Raw genomic sequence first — 14630 nt, 5'->3', positions numbered from 1 at the left:
ATGCATTAACTGGAGGCTGGCTCAAATTCAGGAACTCATTACTATCACCTTTTAAAATATTTAATAAATGTCCAATTGCATATATTGGTATGTAGAATTCTCTGCTAATCTTTCTAAGAACTTAAATTCTAGGATTACCCTGCAGATTTTACTCTGTTACAGGACACACAGTCTTTCTACAGGCTGGTCGTAGTAAAAAATACTCAAGAAGCTAATACAGTGCCTATGTACAAAATACATTTATAGAATAAATGAACAATGTTAGATTAATAATGGAACCCTCAAGAGAGCCCTGTGCTACTTCAGCCTTCGGGAGAGCTCTGACTTGGACTGCTGGTACCTTTCAGGACAGACAGGGCTCGACGGACCTGCGGAGGTCTGGATCTGTATCACTGACGTCATGTTCCTAATGCAAGCTGGTCTTCGAAGGTCAGAAGTATGGACGCTCTTTTTATTACTTTAAACGGCATCCTTCAACTTCCTTGTAAAGAGCAGGCACTAAACAATCCTTGACCTCCAACAGATCATAGCTTAAACTCAACCAAGGTTAAGACTTTAAGGATTTCCAGGGCGATCACGTTGACGCTTCAGTGGAGTAAGGCTGTCATCAGTTAGGCAGCATGTGGACATCACCACTGCTACCTAGTGTATTGTTTTAAAGCATGATCCTGCCTTGGAGAATCCTCTTTGGATACAAATCTTTTCCCAAGGGATGTAACGCATTAAGCCACAATACCTCCAGCCAAGTAGGAATTAGATGATCAAAAAAGAATAAGGTCATGTAAAAACAGGGCAAAGGAACTCAGTTAGCTATGAGAGTCACTGTCAGTTTGAACAGACTTGGAACGCCAGGGTGTCAGGTTCATTACCAGTTAGGGACCAACATGTGTTAAGAGGTAAAAAGACACCAACACCACCCTGTCTCCACCACTTATCAGTTGCTTTACCCTTACTACAAAATTTTTGTAGTGCTCAGTTTTCTCATCTGCAAAATGATGTGGTAATAAAATAAGAGTGTCTACCCCATAACACTGCTGGGAGAAATAATTAGGGCGATCCATTTAAAATGTTTAGCCCATAGCCAAGCACATGCAGATACAACATTGTTAGCTATGTTTATTGTTATGGTTACTCTTTGGTGCTATCTGGTCAAAGAGGACTGGTTGGAAGGTTCTGGAATGAGTCCTCTGAGGGTCTTGGAGAACTAACAGCTCACGGGGCAGAGAACTACTCTGTCTTACTGCCCAGGTACAGCAAGCCTGGGTGGAAAGACCCAAATACGTTTCTAAATATTGGCCAGTCTGAAAGTCACCTACAGCGGAGGCAGATGATGTAGTAGGAAGTGGGCTTGAAGTCAAGTTTGAATCCTTGCTTTTGAACCTAATAGCTGCAGCACTCTGAACAAAGGACTGAGTCCTTCCCAGCTGGGTTTTCCTCCCTTATAAAGTGGCATGAATGACAAACCTCACAAGACTGTGAGGACTAGATGGCTCAGGGCGTATCAGCGTCTAGCCAAAGACTATTCACAGGATTCCCAGGAGCCCGGGGTCCTACAGTGGTGCCTGAGAAGCAGATAGTATTTACCAAATAAAGTTTCAAGTTTTGCCAGGTCTAAATGAGATAATCCACGAAATGCTTATTAGCACAGTGAGCACTGCCACTCAGTGAGTACTAACTAAATGCTGTGAAATCTGTTTCTTCCTCTTTTGGTAAATGATTAGTTAACACGATGCCTTCGGGTGATCATGCATCTGGTTTGCTTGGGACAGTCCTGGTTTACTCCTGTTGCCCTGGTGTTATTATTAATAAGGCCCCCTTTCACTCTTAGAAGTGCCTTCGTTTGGATGCTAAATTATTTATGCATCTTAATTATGCCCCATTTCATGCTTGGGAAGAAAGTCACTTCTCACACCGCAAAAATGGTGTTGGCTGCAAGACTCTGATTTCTTTGTGGCCACGGAGTATGAACAGTGCGTTTGGCCAGGCCAGAATGGATTCAGATATCCTGCCCTTAGCCACGCCAAACACAAAAAGCACTGTCATCTCCCTCTCCATGCAGAGAGGCACGTAGCTGTGTCAGCGGAGGGTAAACGCAGGTTAGGAGGGAAAAAAAACAGTTTTTTCCCCTTTGCTACTGGGAGAGTGTGTTGAAAAAAAAACAAACAAACCCTCCAGATGCCCAGGAGAGAGATTTGGTTTTTAACATGTTAAAATTGTGACCTTTTGTGACTATTAACTCACACATACAAAGAGCAACAAGCCTTTCCTGCTGCACCGCCCAGCGCGTATCCGGTCTAATCAGTAGACAGAAGAAATTCTGCAGCGGTGACTCACTTCTGGGCTAACAATGGAACCTACGCTCCTTGGCTTTTTATTATTTTTGAATCTGGAATTCTTTTGGTAAAGTTTGGTACAGTAAATTTAGAACAAAAGACGTGGACGTTAATGTTCCTCTTGGGCAAAGCTCCGATAACTTGGGCGTGAGTCAAACACGGCTAACATCTGCTGCCGAACTCGGGGTGTCTAGGACAGACGTTGTCCTCACCTCTTTATACGCATGTCATTTCAAGGAGGGAGAACGCAGACGTAAACATCTGGACTGATTCTGACCAGGTATTCTGAATACAGACATTTTCTCTACAAGGTATTTGTAGAACATCAAAGCCAACACAAGTCAAATGATAATTCAATGGTAATTCATTGTCCTAGCAGCTCTCGAGTTCCATTTTCTTCCCCCCCTGAAAGTAGCCAATTTTCTTCTGAACACACAAGTTAACACTCAATTGACTGCAAGCTGAGAAGGGAAAGGTTGTCCTGGCAACCACTCGGAAGATTCAGTCGGCATCATCTGTTTTACAAGAGGATGTCTTGTTGGGGTCTCGGGAACTGTGATGTCATGTAAATCTATATCAGTTTCTAGGCTTTATCTTCAAGTGTTCTTACAATAAGTAAACCAAAGTGCTCAATTCCTGATCTTCAAAGGAGATCTCTGAAGTTAAGGGGATCCCTGTGATTAGCTGGGAACACAGAAGGGTATGGATAAATGTAAGCATGGGGTTGATAAAAATTATAGCAACAGGTGGAAATTTTAGCTTTGGAATTATTTTAAGCAAGTTTTGGAAACAAAGAATATTCTGGGGACGCATGCTACCCTGGGAAACTGATGGCACATATATTAGTCCTCTTAGGTTTCTATAGTTCAAAAACCATCAAACTAAAGTGATTAATCAAAACATTTAAACAATGATATGACACACACTGGAAGCATTTTCCTATCCTGTCTGGGAAGCCACGAACAAGGTCTTTGGACGTTACTCCAATTTAAGGCCTCCAAGGTAAGGATGTGTGAAGCCAACTGAAGATTTCGCCACTGACTCTCAAAAGGGAAGATTGGACAGTTTGTTTCCTGTTTCTGGGGAAGGAAAAAAAAGGGGGGGGGGGGCGGGAGGGAAAGAAGAGGGGGAAAAAAAGGCTTTGGGATCACAAATTATTTTATGTGTTTCAATTTCCAAATGGTTTTCAAGTTCTTCCAGGGTCCAGAGGTGCCAAGTAGGATCAGAAGAAATACAAGGAGGAAAAAGCTGCCTGAGGTCAACCTACAACGGAACACATTCCTTTTCTCCCTGCCTAGGTGGCTTCTGATGGTCACATATTGCTCCTCAGTCATTCTCCAAATGCATGTGAGGCAGTCTCAGTACCCTGGGCCATTTCATTGCTACGGATTATTTTTATTATTTTTAAAGAGACAGGAGCATCTCTCACACTCCTTGTGTAAATGACCTTCATCCCTCTCTCACGCCATGGACACGTGGTGTACTCAAGCCTAAATGAATCTCTTGTAGCCGGCTCTAACTGTAGTGAAGGCTGGTTGGTTCAACTATAATAGCAACTGGAATTCTTAATTAGGTGGTACTATATTCACAACAATTTAGTGATTTTTAAGATTGGAAGATTAAAACAAGATAGGGAGGGGCTTTCTAAATAATAAAGCAGGACTAGTTTAAAAGCCTTATGGGATTCAAAATACAATTATCAGATTGAGGTCCATGAAATATTTTACTCTTAAGAAGGGGTCCTCAGACCAGAACAGGTTGGGGACCATTGATACTCATCATTTCTCTTTCTACATATGTAGATAGAGAAGCCTGGAGTGACAAGTGGCCACACAAGAAATTAGGGGCAGAGCCAGGATGAGCACCAAACTCCTTGACAACTGCTCCAGCAATTTGGCATCTCATTCTCTAGTGGTTGCCTGCTGACCAGTCCCACCAGCCAGTGCCCCGTCCAGTTGCTGCTACTGACTCCGTCTTTTAATGCAAAATGAATACCATGGCAGTGAAGGAATGACCTACGACCATACTTCTAAATAAAACACCTGTGGGTGTCTCATACTGAATCTGAACTCCTCCTTGGAAACAAAAGAAATCCTACTTTAGTTCAAAATATGCTCAGAAGTATTATTAATAGGAGAATTACAGACTCATGAATCTGCAGTGAGAACTGTAGCATCTATTAATAGAAGTTGCCCTAAAGCCAATAAAAATAATGTCTTGCCAGGGAATGAGGAATCCACAACAAATGGCTTTGTCGTGGTTGTTACGCTGGAAATATCCACTCAGCGTAACACAGTCATCTCTAAACCAGACCAACTGAATTTAGTGCTAAAATGCAGACCTGTGATCTGAGTACCAACTGCCTGTTTTTTGTTATGTTGAATAAAAATGATCAGGCGTTGTAATTTTTTTCTCTTTCCTTTCTCTCTTTCTCTTTCTTTCTAAGAAAGATGCAGTGTGCACCTTTGGATCCCTAGTGGGTAGAGGCCACTGTTAAAGAGGATATGAAAGGATAGGAAAAATCTTGTGGAGCCTGGACTCTGCAGAGTACAAATAATCAGCTCTCTGATACATCGGCTCTGTCTTCTGTCGCCCTCACTGTTTTCAGTTGGATGCTTCCAATCCAGTCAGTCCCACCCTTTCCTTTCCCCCTTTTAATGGTCTCCACCCAGGCTCAAACGCCTATGTCTTCTCTTCACCACCAAACTTCTTGAAAGGACCAGTTCATATGTATTGATTTACAACTTCTTTCCCTCCCATTTAGACAGTTTTTATGAAACGTTTTATGTGGTTAAATAAATGTGAAAGAGGGCTTAAAGGGAGTGAAATGGACCTCCACGCTGGGGGAGCCTTCAGATCTTTCTTGCTTTAATACCTAGTGGAGGTGGACCACTCAAGTGAAGACGGGTTCTAAGAAAATATAGCATATAGCTTTTTCTCCAACTTAATTGAGAAGCATTGATTGATTGATTGATTGAATGCCTGGGTCCAGTCTAAGAGAGTCTGACACCCAACAGGCTCTCATAGTTTAATTAATCATTAAATTGTGGCCTGAGAAACATAACCTGGAAAAGTCTGTAAAGGAATCCCGCCAGACCCAGGGGCCTGGTGCACGTTTAGTAGTAGGTGTTTAGTAAATGTTTGTTGAATGAATGAATGAACGTATGCATGATTCAGGAACATTTTTCTGAGCAGAGATCTCAGTACCTGTTTCACAGGACACAGGAGTCAGGCCCATCTACAAATGCCCATCCTAAAACACCTCCCCACAGGGTCAGCTCAGTCACAACAGCCCCCTCCCCCTGTGCTGAGAAGGACCCTGTACTTGGGTTATAATGTTCTGCTGTCACTGTCTTGAAAGAGTTATTTTTTTTTTTTTAATTGAAGAATAGTCAGTTACAATGTGTCAATTTCTGGTGTACAGCACAATGTCCCAGTCATGCATATACGTACATATATCCGTTTTCATATTTTTTTTATTAAAGGTTATACAAGCTATTGTTCCTTGTGCTATACAGAAGAAAATTCTTTTTTAAAATCTATTTTTATATATAGTAGCTAACTTTTGTAAATCTCAAACTCCCAAATTTATCCCTTCCCACCCCCTTTCCCCAGTAACCGTAAGATTGTTTACTATGTCTGTGAGTCTGTTTCTGTTTTGTAGATGAGTTCATAGTGTCTTTTCATTTCTTTTTAAAGATTCCACATTGGAGTGATATCATATGGTATTATTCTCTTTGCAAGAGTTAATTTTTTAAAAAGGGGGTCTACATTCTCCTTTTGCACTGGGCCCTGCAAGTTAGGTAGCTGATCTGCTGAGGCTCTTCCGTTCCCTCTCCATGCCCTTCAGTGCCCAGCGCTGTCCCCCGGACTCCTCCATGGCAGGGCCTCAGGCGTGCCCCTCTCCTGGAGCCCTCTCTTCAAGTCCCCTTCATCAAAACCTCAGCTCTGAATGTCTTCCTAATGTGCAGAGTTACGCTCTCTGTAGCTAGCATACTTGAGCTAGAAAAGGATCGATCACCTTGTTGAGATTACAGTGTTAATAGCCAAGATGTCATCCTCACCTCCCAAGTCTAGGTCAGGGAACTTCAAAAAGGAATGATTCTTTTAACCAAAGATTGACTCTCTAAAGTAGTATTTCAGATATCCTCCGTAGACAGACATTGTGGGATGAGGCAACTTTCCTCCGTCCCTCGAATGACATTCTTAAAGCGACCACTGACAATATCACTCACTCAATTTACAAGATAGCCCTCATTCATACTAAACATTGCTTTAAAAATTATGGTGTCATTGCATTTTTTAACTGGCAAAGAATTATCAGAGAGATATGTTTTTGTCTAGCAATTTTGAATAAAGATATAAAAAAGCCTGTTTACTTTTATCAATGACATTCGTACCTTCGAGTTTAAAAACAGAAGTCCTGGATTCCGAAGAGGTCTACTTTGCCAGTTTCTTAGCTGGCTGATGTTGGGCGATTGACTTGAATTCTTTGTTTCCTTATTACTATTATTTTTTTTAAATGAGGCCAAGGAATACCTCTCTTCTTACTCTTGGGTCCATTTTGGGAGTTAAAGGAGACACGTGCTTTGAAGACCACGGTGGGGCGGCCCTGATTAAATAAATCTCTGGTGTCCAACAGCGCATTTTGTAACATCTAAAGACAGATCCAAAATTGAAGGCAAGGATTGGCACAGAGACGAGGGCTGGGGACACTGGGATTTTCTGAGGCCAGTTTTCCCTTTACTGGCATGAGTTAGGGTCATGGTCAGCGGCAGCAGTCACCTACGCACTGGAATTTTAAAAACAAAATATGACAGGAGAAAGACGAAAAACTGAAGCAAGAAGCAAAAAGTATGGATGAAAAGAAGCTGGGTGGGGTAAAGGAACAGAGGAAGGTTTTCCATTTTGCTTTTCGTAATAACTAGGGAAACGCACAGCAGAAGGAAGAGGCGAGAAAAAGAAAATCTATATTAATCCTGCAAAGGAAGGAAGGCAAAGGAAGGACTTTTCAAGGAAAGTTTCAAGGAGATGATTTGCTTCCAAAACACAGAAGCAGCTGCTCAGGAGAAATCTAGGTAGAAGGCATCCTGAATAATAAAGCAGTCAGAGTGATATCGAGACACATTTTGGCAGTAATGCAAATTCAAAGTATAGGGGGTGGGGAACCTCTAGGCAGAGAAGTTGGAGATGTTTTGAAGATCCGATCAGGACTAAAAAGACAAGCCTGGTGGGAAGACCTTGGTGGTGCTGGGAGGCCAAGGCTGAAATTTCTGACCATTTGCTTTAGGAAGGAAGAAGCCGATAGGGGAGGCATTTTGATAACGGTTTTAAAAACATACTTGTGATTCTCTTTAAAGCTAGAGGACGGTTTGGGAGACTTGACAGAGGACTGTGACTGGGAAGTGGAAACCAAGGTGGAGGTCAGGCTACAAAAGCAGGCGGGGGAGGTGGGAGTGAGAGGGTGGACAGGGAAGATCAAAGAGGAACACCAGCCCCAACAACCAGCAAACCAAGCCCTTCTTTTTCCAGGGTGTTGTTCCAAGCTGGGTCAGAGCTGGTGTTGGACACCAGCTTGGAGTCTGTTAGATCTATGTGTCTGGCACTCGTGGCGTTCTGGCACTGGCTAATATGAAAGCAGGGCACATGGTTAAGAATTGGAGTCCCTGGGGGGGTTTGTGGGGCCCCTACGGGACCCCTGTTCACAGAAGCACCAGGCAGAAGAAATCAAGGTCACTGCAGGGGCAGCTCCCAGCCAGTGGGTGCTGTCCCTGACCCTCTGACGTAGGACCCCTCACCTCGCTGAAGGGTGGCCCCAGAGTCTGATTGAAGTGAGTGGACTCTATCCAGTTGGGGTGGACAGTACTGGATGGACGACAAGGGGGTTCAGGAGACTCACACGGCAATTGTAAGAAGAGGAGGAGAGATCACTGAAGCTGATCTTCTGATGCACGAAAAGAAAACGTTGTTGGAAGCAGTTACTTGTGGGGCATGGAAAGACAGAAGCCAGGGGTGTGGTAAAGAGAGAAAGGAACCTAGACTTAAGTGTTCAACTTAGGACACCACAGGTGTAGCACGATAAGATAGGTGTAATCTTATCGCACCGTTCCCGCAACCCCTTGGGATCCATAACATTAGGTCCATTTTACAGATGCGCGTTCAGGTTCTCGCTAGATTTACTGATAACACCTGTGGCTAAACTCGGTGCCAGGCCCTTTACAGACGATTTCTCACTCCTTGTAACAACAATAGGAAGTAGATTCTATTATTGCTTCCATTTTCCAGATGAGAAAACCAAGGCATGGAGAATTCTTGTAACTCGCTGGAGGCCACACCACCAGGAAGTGGTGGGGCCGGGATACAGACCCACACAATCTGTTTCCAGAGCCCATAATCTTAACCACCATGGTCAACAGCCTCTAATAAGCCAGTCAAAGTTAAGACAAAAACAGGGGGGGAGATAGACTTACCAAGACTTAGAAATTATTATTTAAAAGGAAACAAGGAATGATAGGGAAGGGGAGGGAAAACATCACCCAGAAAGGGGATCTGAAGGTTTAGTTTTTAAAGACAGGAGAAATTTGATTGATAATTTTAATAATAAGGAAGATGATAGCAACAGGGAACATTTACTGAAGGCTTGCTGTGGGCCAGACGCCGTTCTAAGCGCTTTATATATTCTGTCTCATTGAATTTTTAGAACAAACCTTTTGTTTGTTTCTGAAATTCCAGGACCCAGCACATAGCAGGTGCTCAGTCAGTATTTATTGAACCAATCTTAAGAGGTGCCATATACTTTTTTTTTTAAGATTTTTTTTTTTCAGTTCTTGTTTGGGGGGAAGGGTAATTAGGTTTATTTGTTTATTAGAGGAGGTACCAGGGATTGAACCCAGAACCTCGTGCATGCTACACTTGTGCTCTACCACTGAGCTCTGCCCTCCCCACTATATACTTTTACTTTTAGGAAACTCTGGGTCATAGGGCTAAATTCCAGGAGGCTCAGCTCCTGGGATTCTCTTGTTTTATTACCTCGTAGCATTTATCTCTGTCTGAAAGCATCCTGTTTATTTCTTTGCCATTGGTTAACTCCTCTCTTTCTCTGTTGGCATGTAAGCCCTAGGAGAGCAGAGCCTCATTCACTTTGTTTAATGCTGTACTTGTAGCATCTAGAAGAATGCCTTGGGGTTAGGCAGTGGTTGATAAATATTCTCTGTCTGAAAGGAAGAAGAAAACTCATATTCCAGCCTTTCAGGACAACTCTCCTCCCACGATAGCACAGGGAACTGCGGAGCGGGGAGGACCACTGCTCACGTGCCCAGACAGCATCTTTCTCTCTGTGCCTGATCTCAACAGGCACCTATCTGTTCACTTTCTCCATCACCGACTCAACTGTTCACTTCCCCAGGCTTAGCTGTAGAGCAAGGAAGGAAAGAAATTTTTTGTTTGTTCTATTTTCAACACGTAAACAGAGATCGTCACAAAGGTGATCAAACCATCTATAAATAAAAGTGACTCTTACCCGTCACACTCATTAGGATGGCTGCTATTCAAAAAAACCCAAATAGGGTGGGAGGGGGATAAGTTAGGAGTTTGGGATTAGTAGATACAAACTACTATATATAAAAAAAACAGCAAGGTCCTACTGTAGAGCATAGGGAACTATATTCAAGCTCTGTAATAAACTTATAATGAAAATATGAAAAAATAATATATCTATATGTATAACTGAACCACTGCGCTGTACACCAGAAACTAGCACAACATTATAAGTCAACTCTTCTTCAATTAAAAAAAACCCAAACAGATAACGTTTTGATAAGGGTGTGGGGAAGTTGGAACCCCTAATGCACTGTTGGTAGGACTGTATGTCGTGCAGCTGCTGCAGGAAAAAGTGTGGTATTCCTTGAAAAATTAAACATATTATTAACATTCAAGTCAGCGATCTCATTTCTGAGTATATACCCCAGAGAATCTCAAATAGCTATTTGTACATCCATGTTCACAGCAGCGAACAGGTGGAAGCAACCCAAGTGTCCACTGACAGATGAATGGATAAACAAAATGTGGTATAAATATACAATGGAGTATTACTCAGCCTTAAAAAGGAAGGAAATTCTGACACATGCCACAACACAGATGAGTCTTGAAGGTATTATGTTAAGTGAAATAAGCAAGTAACAGACAGACAAATATTATATGACTCCAGTTATATGAGTCAGAAAGTGTATGGTGGTTGCCACGAAATGGACATTTGCTGTTGAATGGGCACAGAGTTTTGCAAGATGAAAAGAGTTCTGGAGATTGGCTTCATGACAGTGTGAATGGACTTAACCCTACTGAGCTGTACTCTTAAAAATGGTGAAGCTGGTAAATTTTGTTATGTGCATTTTTTTGCAATTAAAAAACAAAGTGAAAAAAAACCAGACTCTTGGTAGCAGGACATATGCCTCATTTTAAAAGATCAAGATTCAAAAGTGAAAATCCAGTTAGGTCAAGTGAGACCGTACCTCCAGAGGAGCATGGGGGTGAGACTAAGAGGAGCAGCTGCCCCCGTGCACAGCCTGCATGACAGACACGGAGGGGTTAAGTATCAGCTTTTGGTGTTGGGCTCCTGAGAGTCGGTGTTGCAAAGAGTATTTTCTTCGATGGCTTTTAAACATAATATTTTCTTAATTGAGCATCTTACAAGATCTCTATAGAGAATTAAGACTTCAGAGCTTGTGGCGTTTACCGAGTCAGGCTGATCAGATCAGGCTGTCACGAGGACGCCGCTCTGCAGTGTCTATGACACCAGCCGGCAGCCACTCACCTGTCTACACGAAGCTGGCAGACGATGCTGAGAGCATCCACAACGCCTTCTTCCTTCAACTGTCGACAGCCAATGGACGTAGCAATAAAACACCCCGTCCTGCCTATCCCTGCACTGAAAGGAACAGACAAGGAATTCAAAGGTGCAGGAAAAATAGCAAAGATAAAATATATTCTTTTTTTTTTTTTTAACACTGTGTCGTTTATGTATCTGTACAGCATTGTAACAATACAGAAGCCCGGCGTGGGAGAACACACCACAAATTCAAGACACTGCTGCCTCTGGTGTGGGTGGTGGAGAGGACAACAGGACTGGAGAAAATAATTAGGGGACCTAAACAGCTTATTAAAGTAATCAACAGTATGCTCCTTTATTAAAAATAAAAACAATCTGCGGTGAAAAGAAAGTGAAATTAAATTAATGTCAGAAACAAGAATGTTTCATCACCAATTTTTTTTCACAGCTACTATAGTGATAATAATAGTCCCCCAAAATAAATGGTACAAACATTAGAAATGAAGAGAGTAATTTTACATTCTTTATAAACGGTATTTTATACCTAAAAATAATAATTAGAAACACTTACACCTTTAGCATTCTAAGAACTTTAAAAAAAAAGATTCTTTTAAAGGGGTATCATTTATTTGTATATTTATTTATCATTCATTTTTAAAAATGTATTTTCTTTTTTTTAATATTTATTTTTTTGGTGGCAGGAGGTAATTAGGTTTGTTTATTTATTTTTAGAGGAGGTACTAGGGGTTGAACCCAGGACCTCATGCACAGGACCTCATGCCTGCTAAGCATACGTTCAACCTCTTAGGCAATGCCCTCCCCCCTTAAAGGGGTATTTTTAAAAGTAGAAACATCAGGAGTCATAATAATAATAATAACACCCACAGCAGCAGTAGCAGCAGCCCTCCTGGACGGAGTGTACAAACGTGGCCCCGTGCTGGGTGCTTACACAACACTCTGCCCCGCAGTCACATGCAGGAGGATGAGTGGGGTGGAGGGAGGTGGTGGGTGAGGGGAAGAGTGGAAAAGGCATCAGTTGTTCTACAAAGAATAATCAAGGCCTGAAATTAGGTCGGGTCTGGGCAGTAGCAAGGAGGGGAAGGACTTAACACACATCGCAAGCGGGAGAGTGAAGGAGTGGAGGTATAACAGTGAGAGAGGCCAAAAGTCAAAGGTGGGACTGGAAGAATGGTCGTGCTATCCAGACAAGGGGGGGTTCTGGGATGAGGGCTGATCTGAGGGAGAGAGTGGGGCGTGTGGTCTTGGATAGACTGCTGTGGAAGGTGCTAGCGGATAACTGAAGATTTGGTTCAGTTTAGGAGAAAGGATGTGGCTGGAGGCACATATTTCCAAGTCTTTTTTTTTTAATCAAGGTTAACAGTTGACTAGAAATACTACCTCTCTGGAAGGTTTACACACTAATCTCCTTTAGACGGTATGCTATCAACGTAACAAGCTTGCTGTCTCTCTGCCATGTCAACCACCCTTTTGTAAATTTCTCTCAAATCTACAATTAAATCCCCCAACTGTCTCCCAAACTCTAGATCCACATCCTGCCCCTCAGCTGGCTCTCTCGCTGCTTCTATTTCACACTTGCTGCCGCTCAATGTATCTAAATCCAATGTGCCTAAAACAGAATTAATTATCTTTTTCCTCAATGGCATTACCAGTCAGCCACCAGTTTTTCAGCCTAGAAATCTTGGAGCCGTCTTCAACATCTCCCCCTCTCTCACCTCCCACTTCCAATCTGCTACCAGTTCTTCTATTTTCCACCTCTACCAAGCTGCTGGGATCCATGCTTTCCTGTCTATAAACTGTGCTCACATTTTTGAAATCTTACTTCATGATTAGCCATGATCTCATTATGGCTTCCAAGTCTCCAGTCTCTTCTTGGACTAATTCATGATATACACAGCTGCTTGGTTCATTTTTCTAAACGAGGGACCTGATCATGTCACTTTCTACTCGAAAAGTGTAGTTGGCTCCCAAGAGTCACAGCACAATGTCTAAGCACCCTATCACGATATTCAGGACTTTGCATGATATGGATGTGACGAGCTTTCAAGCTTTCTGTCTTTCTTGCTGTCTACCTTGTACCCTCTGGGCCACTGCTTTCATTTGAATCACTGGAAACATCTCTTTTATTTTCCAATTTTCCTTTTTGGGTTCATGGTATTTCTTCACTCAGGAATGCCCTCCCTACCAATCTTTAAAACCACAAACATTGGTCCTTGTTTCAAGATCCTGTTTTAACATTTTTCCAGCTTTTCAAGGCTTTCTTCAGTCCTCATGATTTGAATTAATAGTTCCCCTTGTGGCGCTCAAAGAGCTCTTATTTCTCCTATTTGGCACCTTTTTCCTGTTGGATGTGAGCGCAGAGGAATTCAGAGGAGGAATGAGTCCCTTCCAGTCGAAGTGTTTATCCAGAATTTGTTTTGGTAAAGAGACGGGACCCGAGCTGTACCCTGTGAATGGCAGACGTTTTGGTTTTTGGTAATCATGAATGAGAGAGAATGTTCCATGTATGACTGGTGTAAGGAAAGAACTGCTGTAGATGAGAAAGCACGATGTGTGACAATGGGTGGCTTGACTTGAGGAAGTTTTCCTAGAACAGATAAGGGAGATAAGGCTGGGAAGGTACAGTGGGGCCTATAAAAAAAATCTTTTTTTTTTTTTGAAAGTATTATTTTGGGGGGAGATAATTAGTTTTTTTTTTTTTTTTAATTTATTTTTAGAAGAGGTACTGGGGATTGAACCCAGGGCCTCGTACATGCTAAGTATGTGCTCTCCCATTTGAGTTATACCCTCCCATCCATGGGCCTATAAAGGATCTTTTTTGGAAAGCTAAGAGGTTTGGACTTCATCCTTAAAAACAATGCTACTCTATTTTTTTTTTTTTTGGTTGTTTTTTTTCTTTGAGAATTTGATGAAAACAATGGGCTTTTGCTCCCCAGAAAATTCACCTAACTTGATCTACCCAAATCTGTTCAAGTCGTTTCGAGGAGTTCACTGACCCCTGTGGCTAATCCACGGATCTGAGGTTAAGAACGTCTCTGCTCCAGGCAATACGAAGCCTTTGAGAAGTTTTGGGCAGAGGCCCCATGTGATGAAGGAGGGTCTTAGGCACATCACCCAGGAGCAGTGCACAGTCAGTGGCAGTGGGGGTGGAGCACGGGGCACTGGGGTGTGTGTGTGTGCAATTAGCCGACTACTTCTGACATACATGGGTGAGGTCACGAGGGCCTGAACTTGGGTGGTTGGGCAGGAAGTGGTGATTATGGGCGAAGCTTTGAAGGGAAAGCCAATCTGGTGACTGATTAGATACGGAGGCTGGAGCTGAGAGAAGGGCCAAAGATAACTGTCAACATTTGATGTTGAGTGCCTGGAAAAAAGATGGTCTCATTCTTAGAAACAGCAATCAGAAAGGGACCTGGTTTTATGAGGGAAATGGTTTGTTCATTTTAGATATCCTG

General features: G+C 42.5%; 1 protein-coding gene across 2 annotated transcripts in view; it reads right to left on the bottom strand.

The window, feature by feature from the left end:
• Positions 1-14630, bottom strand: part of PTPRR (protein tyrosine phosphatase receptor type R) — a 228504-nt gene that overhangs the window by 4408 nt on the left and 209466 nt on the right. For both annotated transcript variants that reach the window (XM_074375401.1, XM_045519461.2), the window contains one exon: positions 11143-11256. In XM_074375401.1, coding sequence (XP_074231502.1) covers positions 11143-11256 — 114 coding nt within the window. The remainder of the gene's footprint in view (positions 1-11142; positions 11257-14630) is intronic.

This window comes from Camelus bactrianus, chromosome 12 (genome assembly GCF_048773025.1).
Source record: "Camelus bactrianus isolate YW-2024 breed Bactrian camel chromosome 12, ASM4877302v1, whole genome shotgun sequence".
Taxonomy (NCBI): Eukaryota; Metazoa; Chordata; class Mammalia; order Artiodactyla; family Camelidae; genus Camelus; species Camelus bactrianus.
Note: the sequence above shows the minus strand (reverse complement) of the source record. Positions and strands in the feature narration are given on the sequence as shown.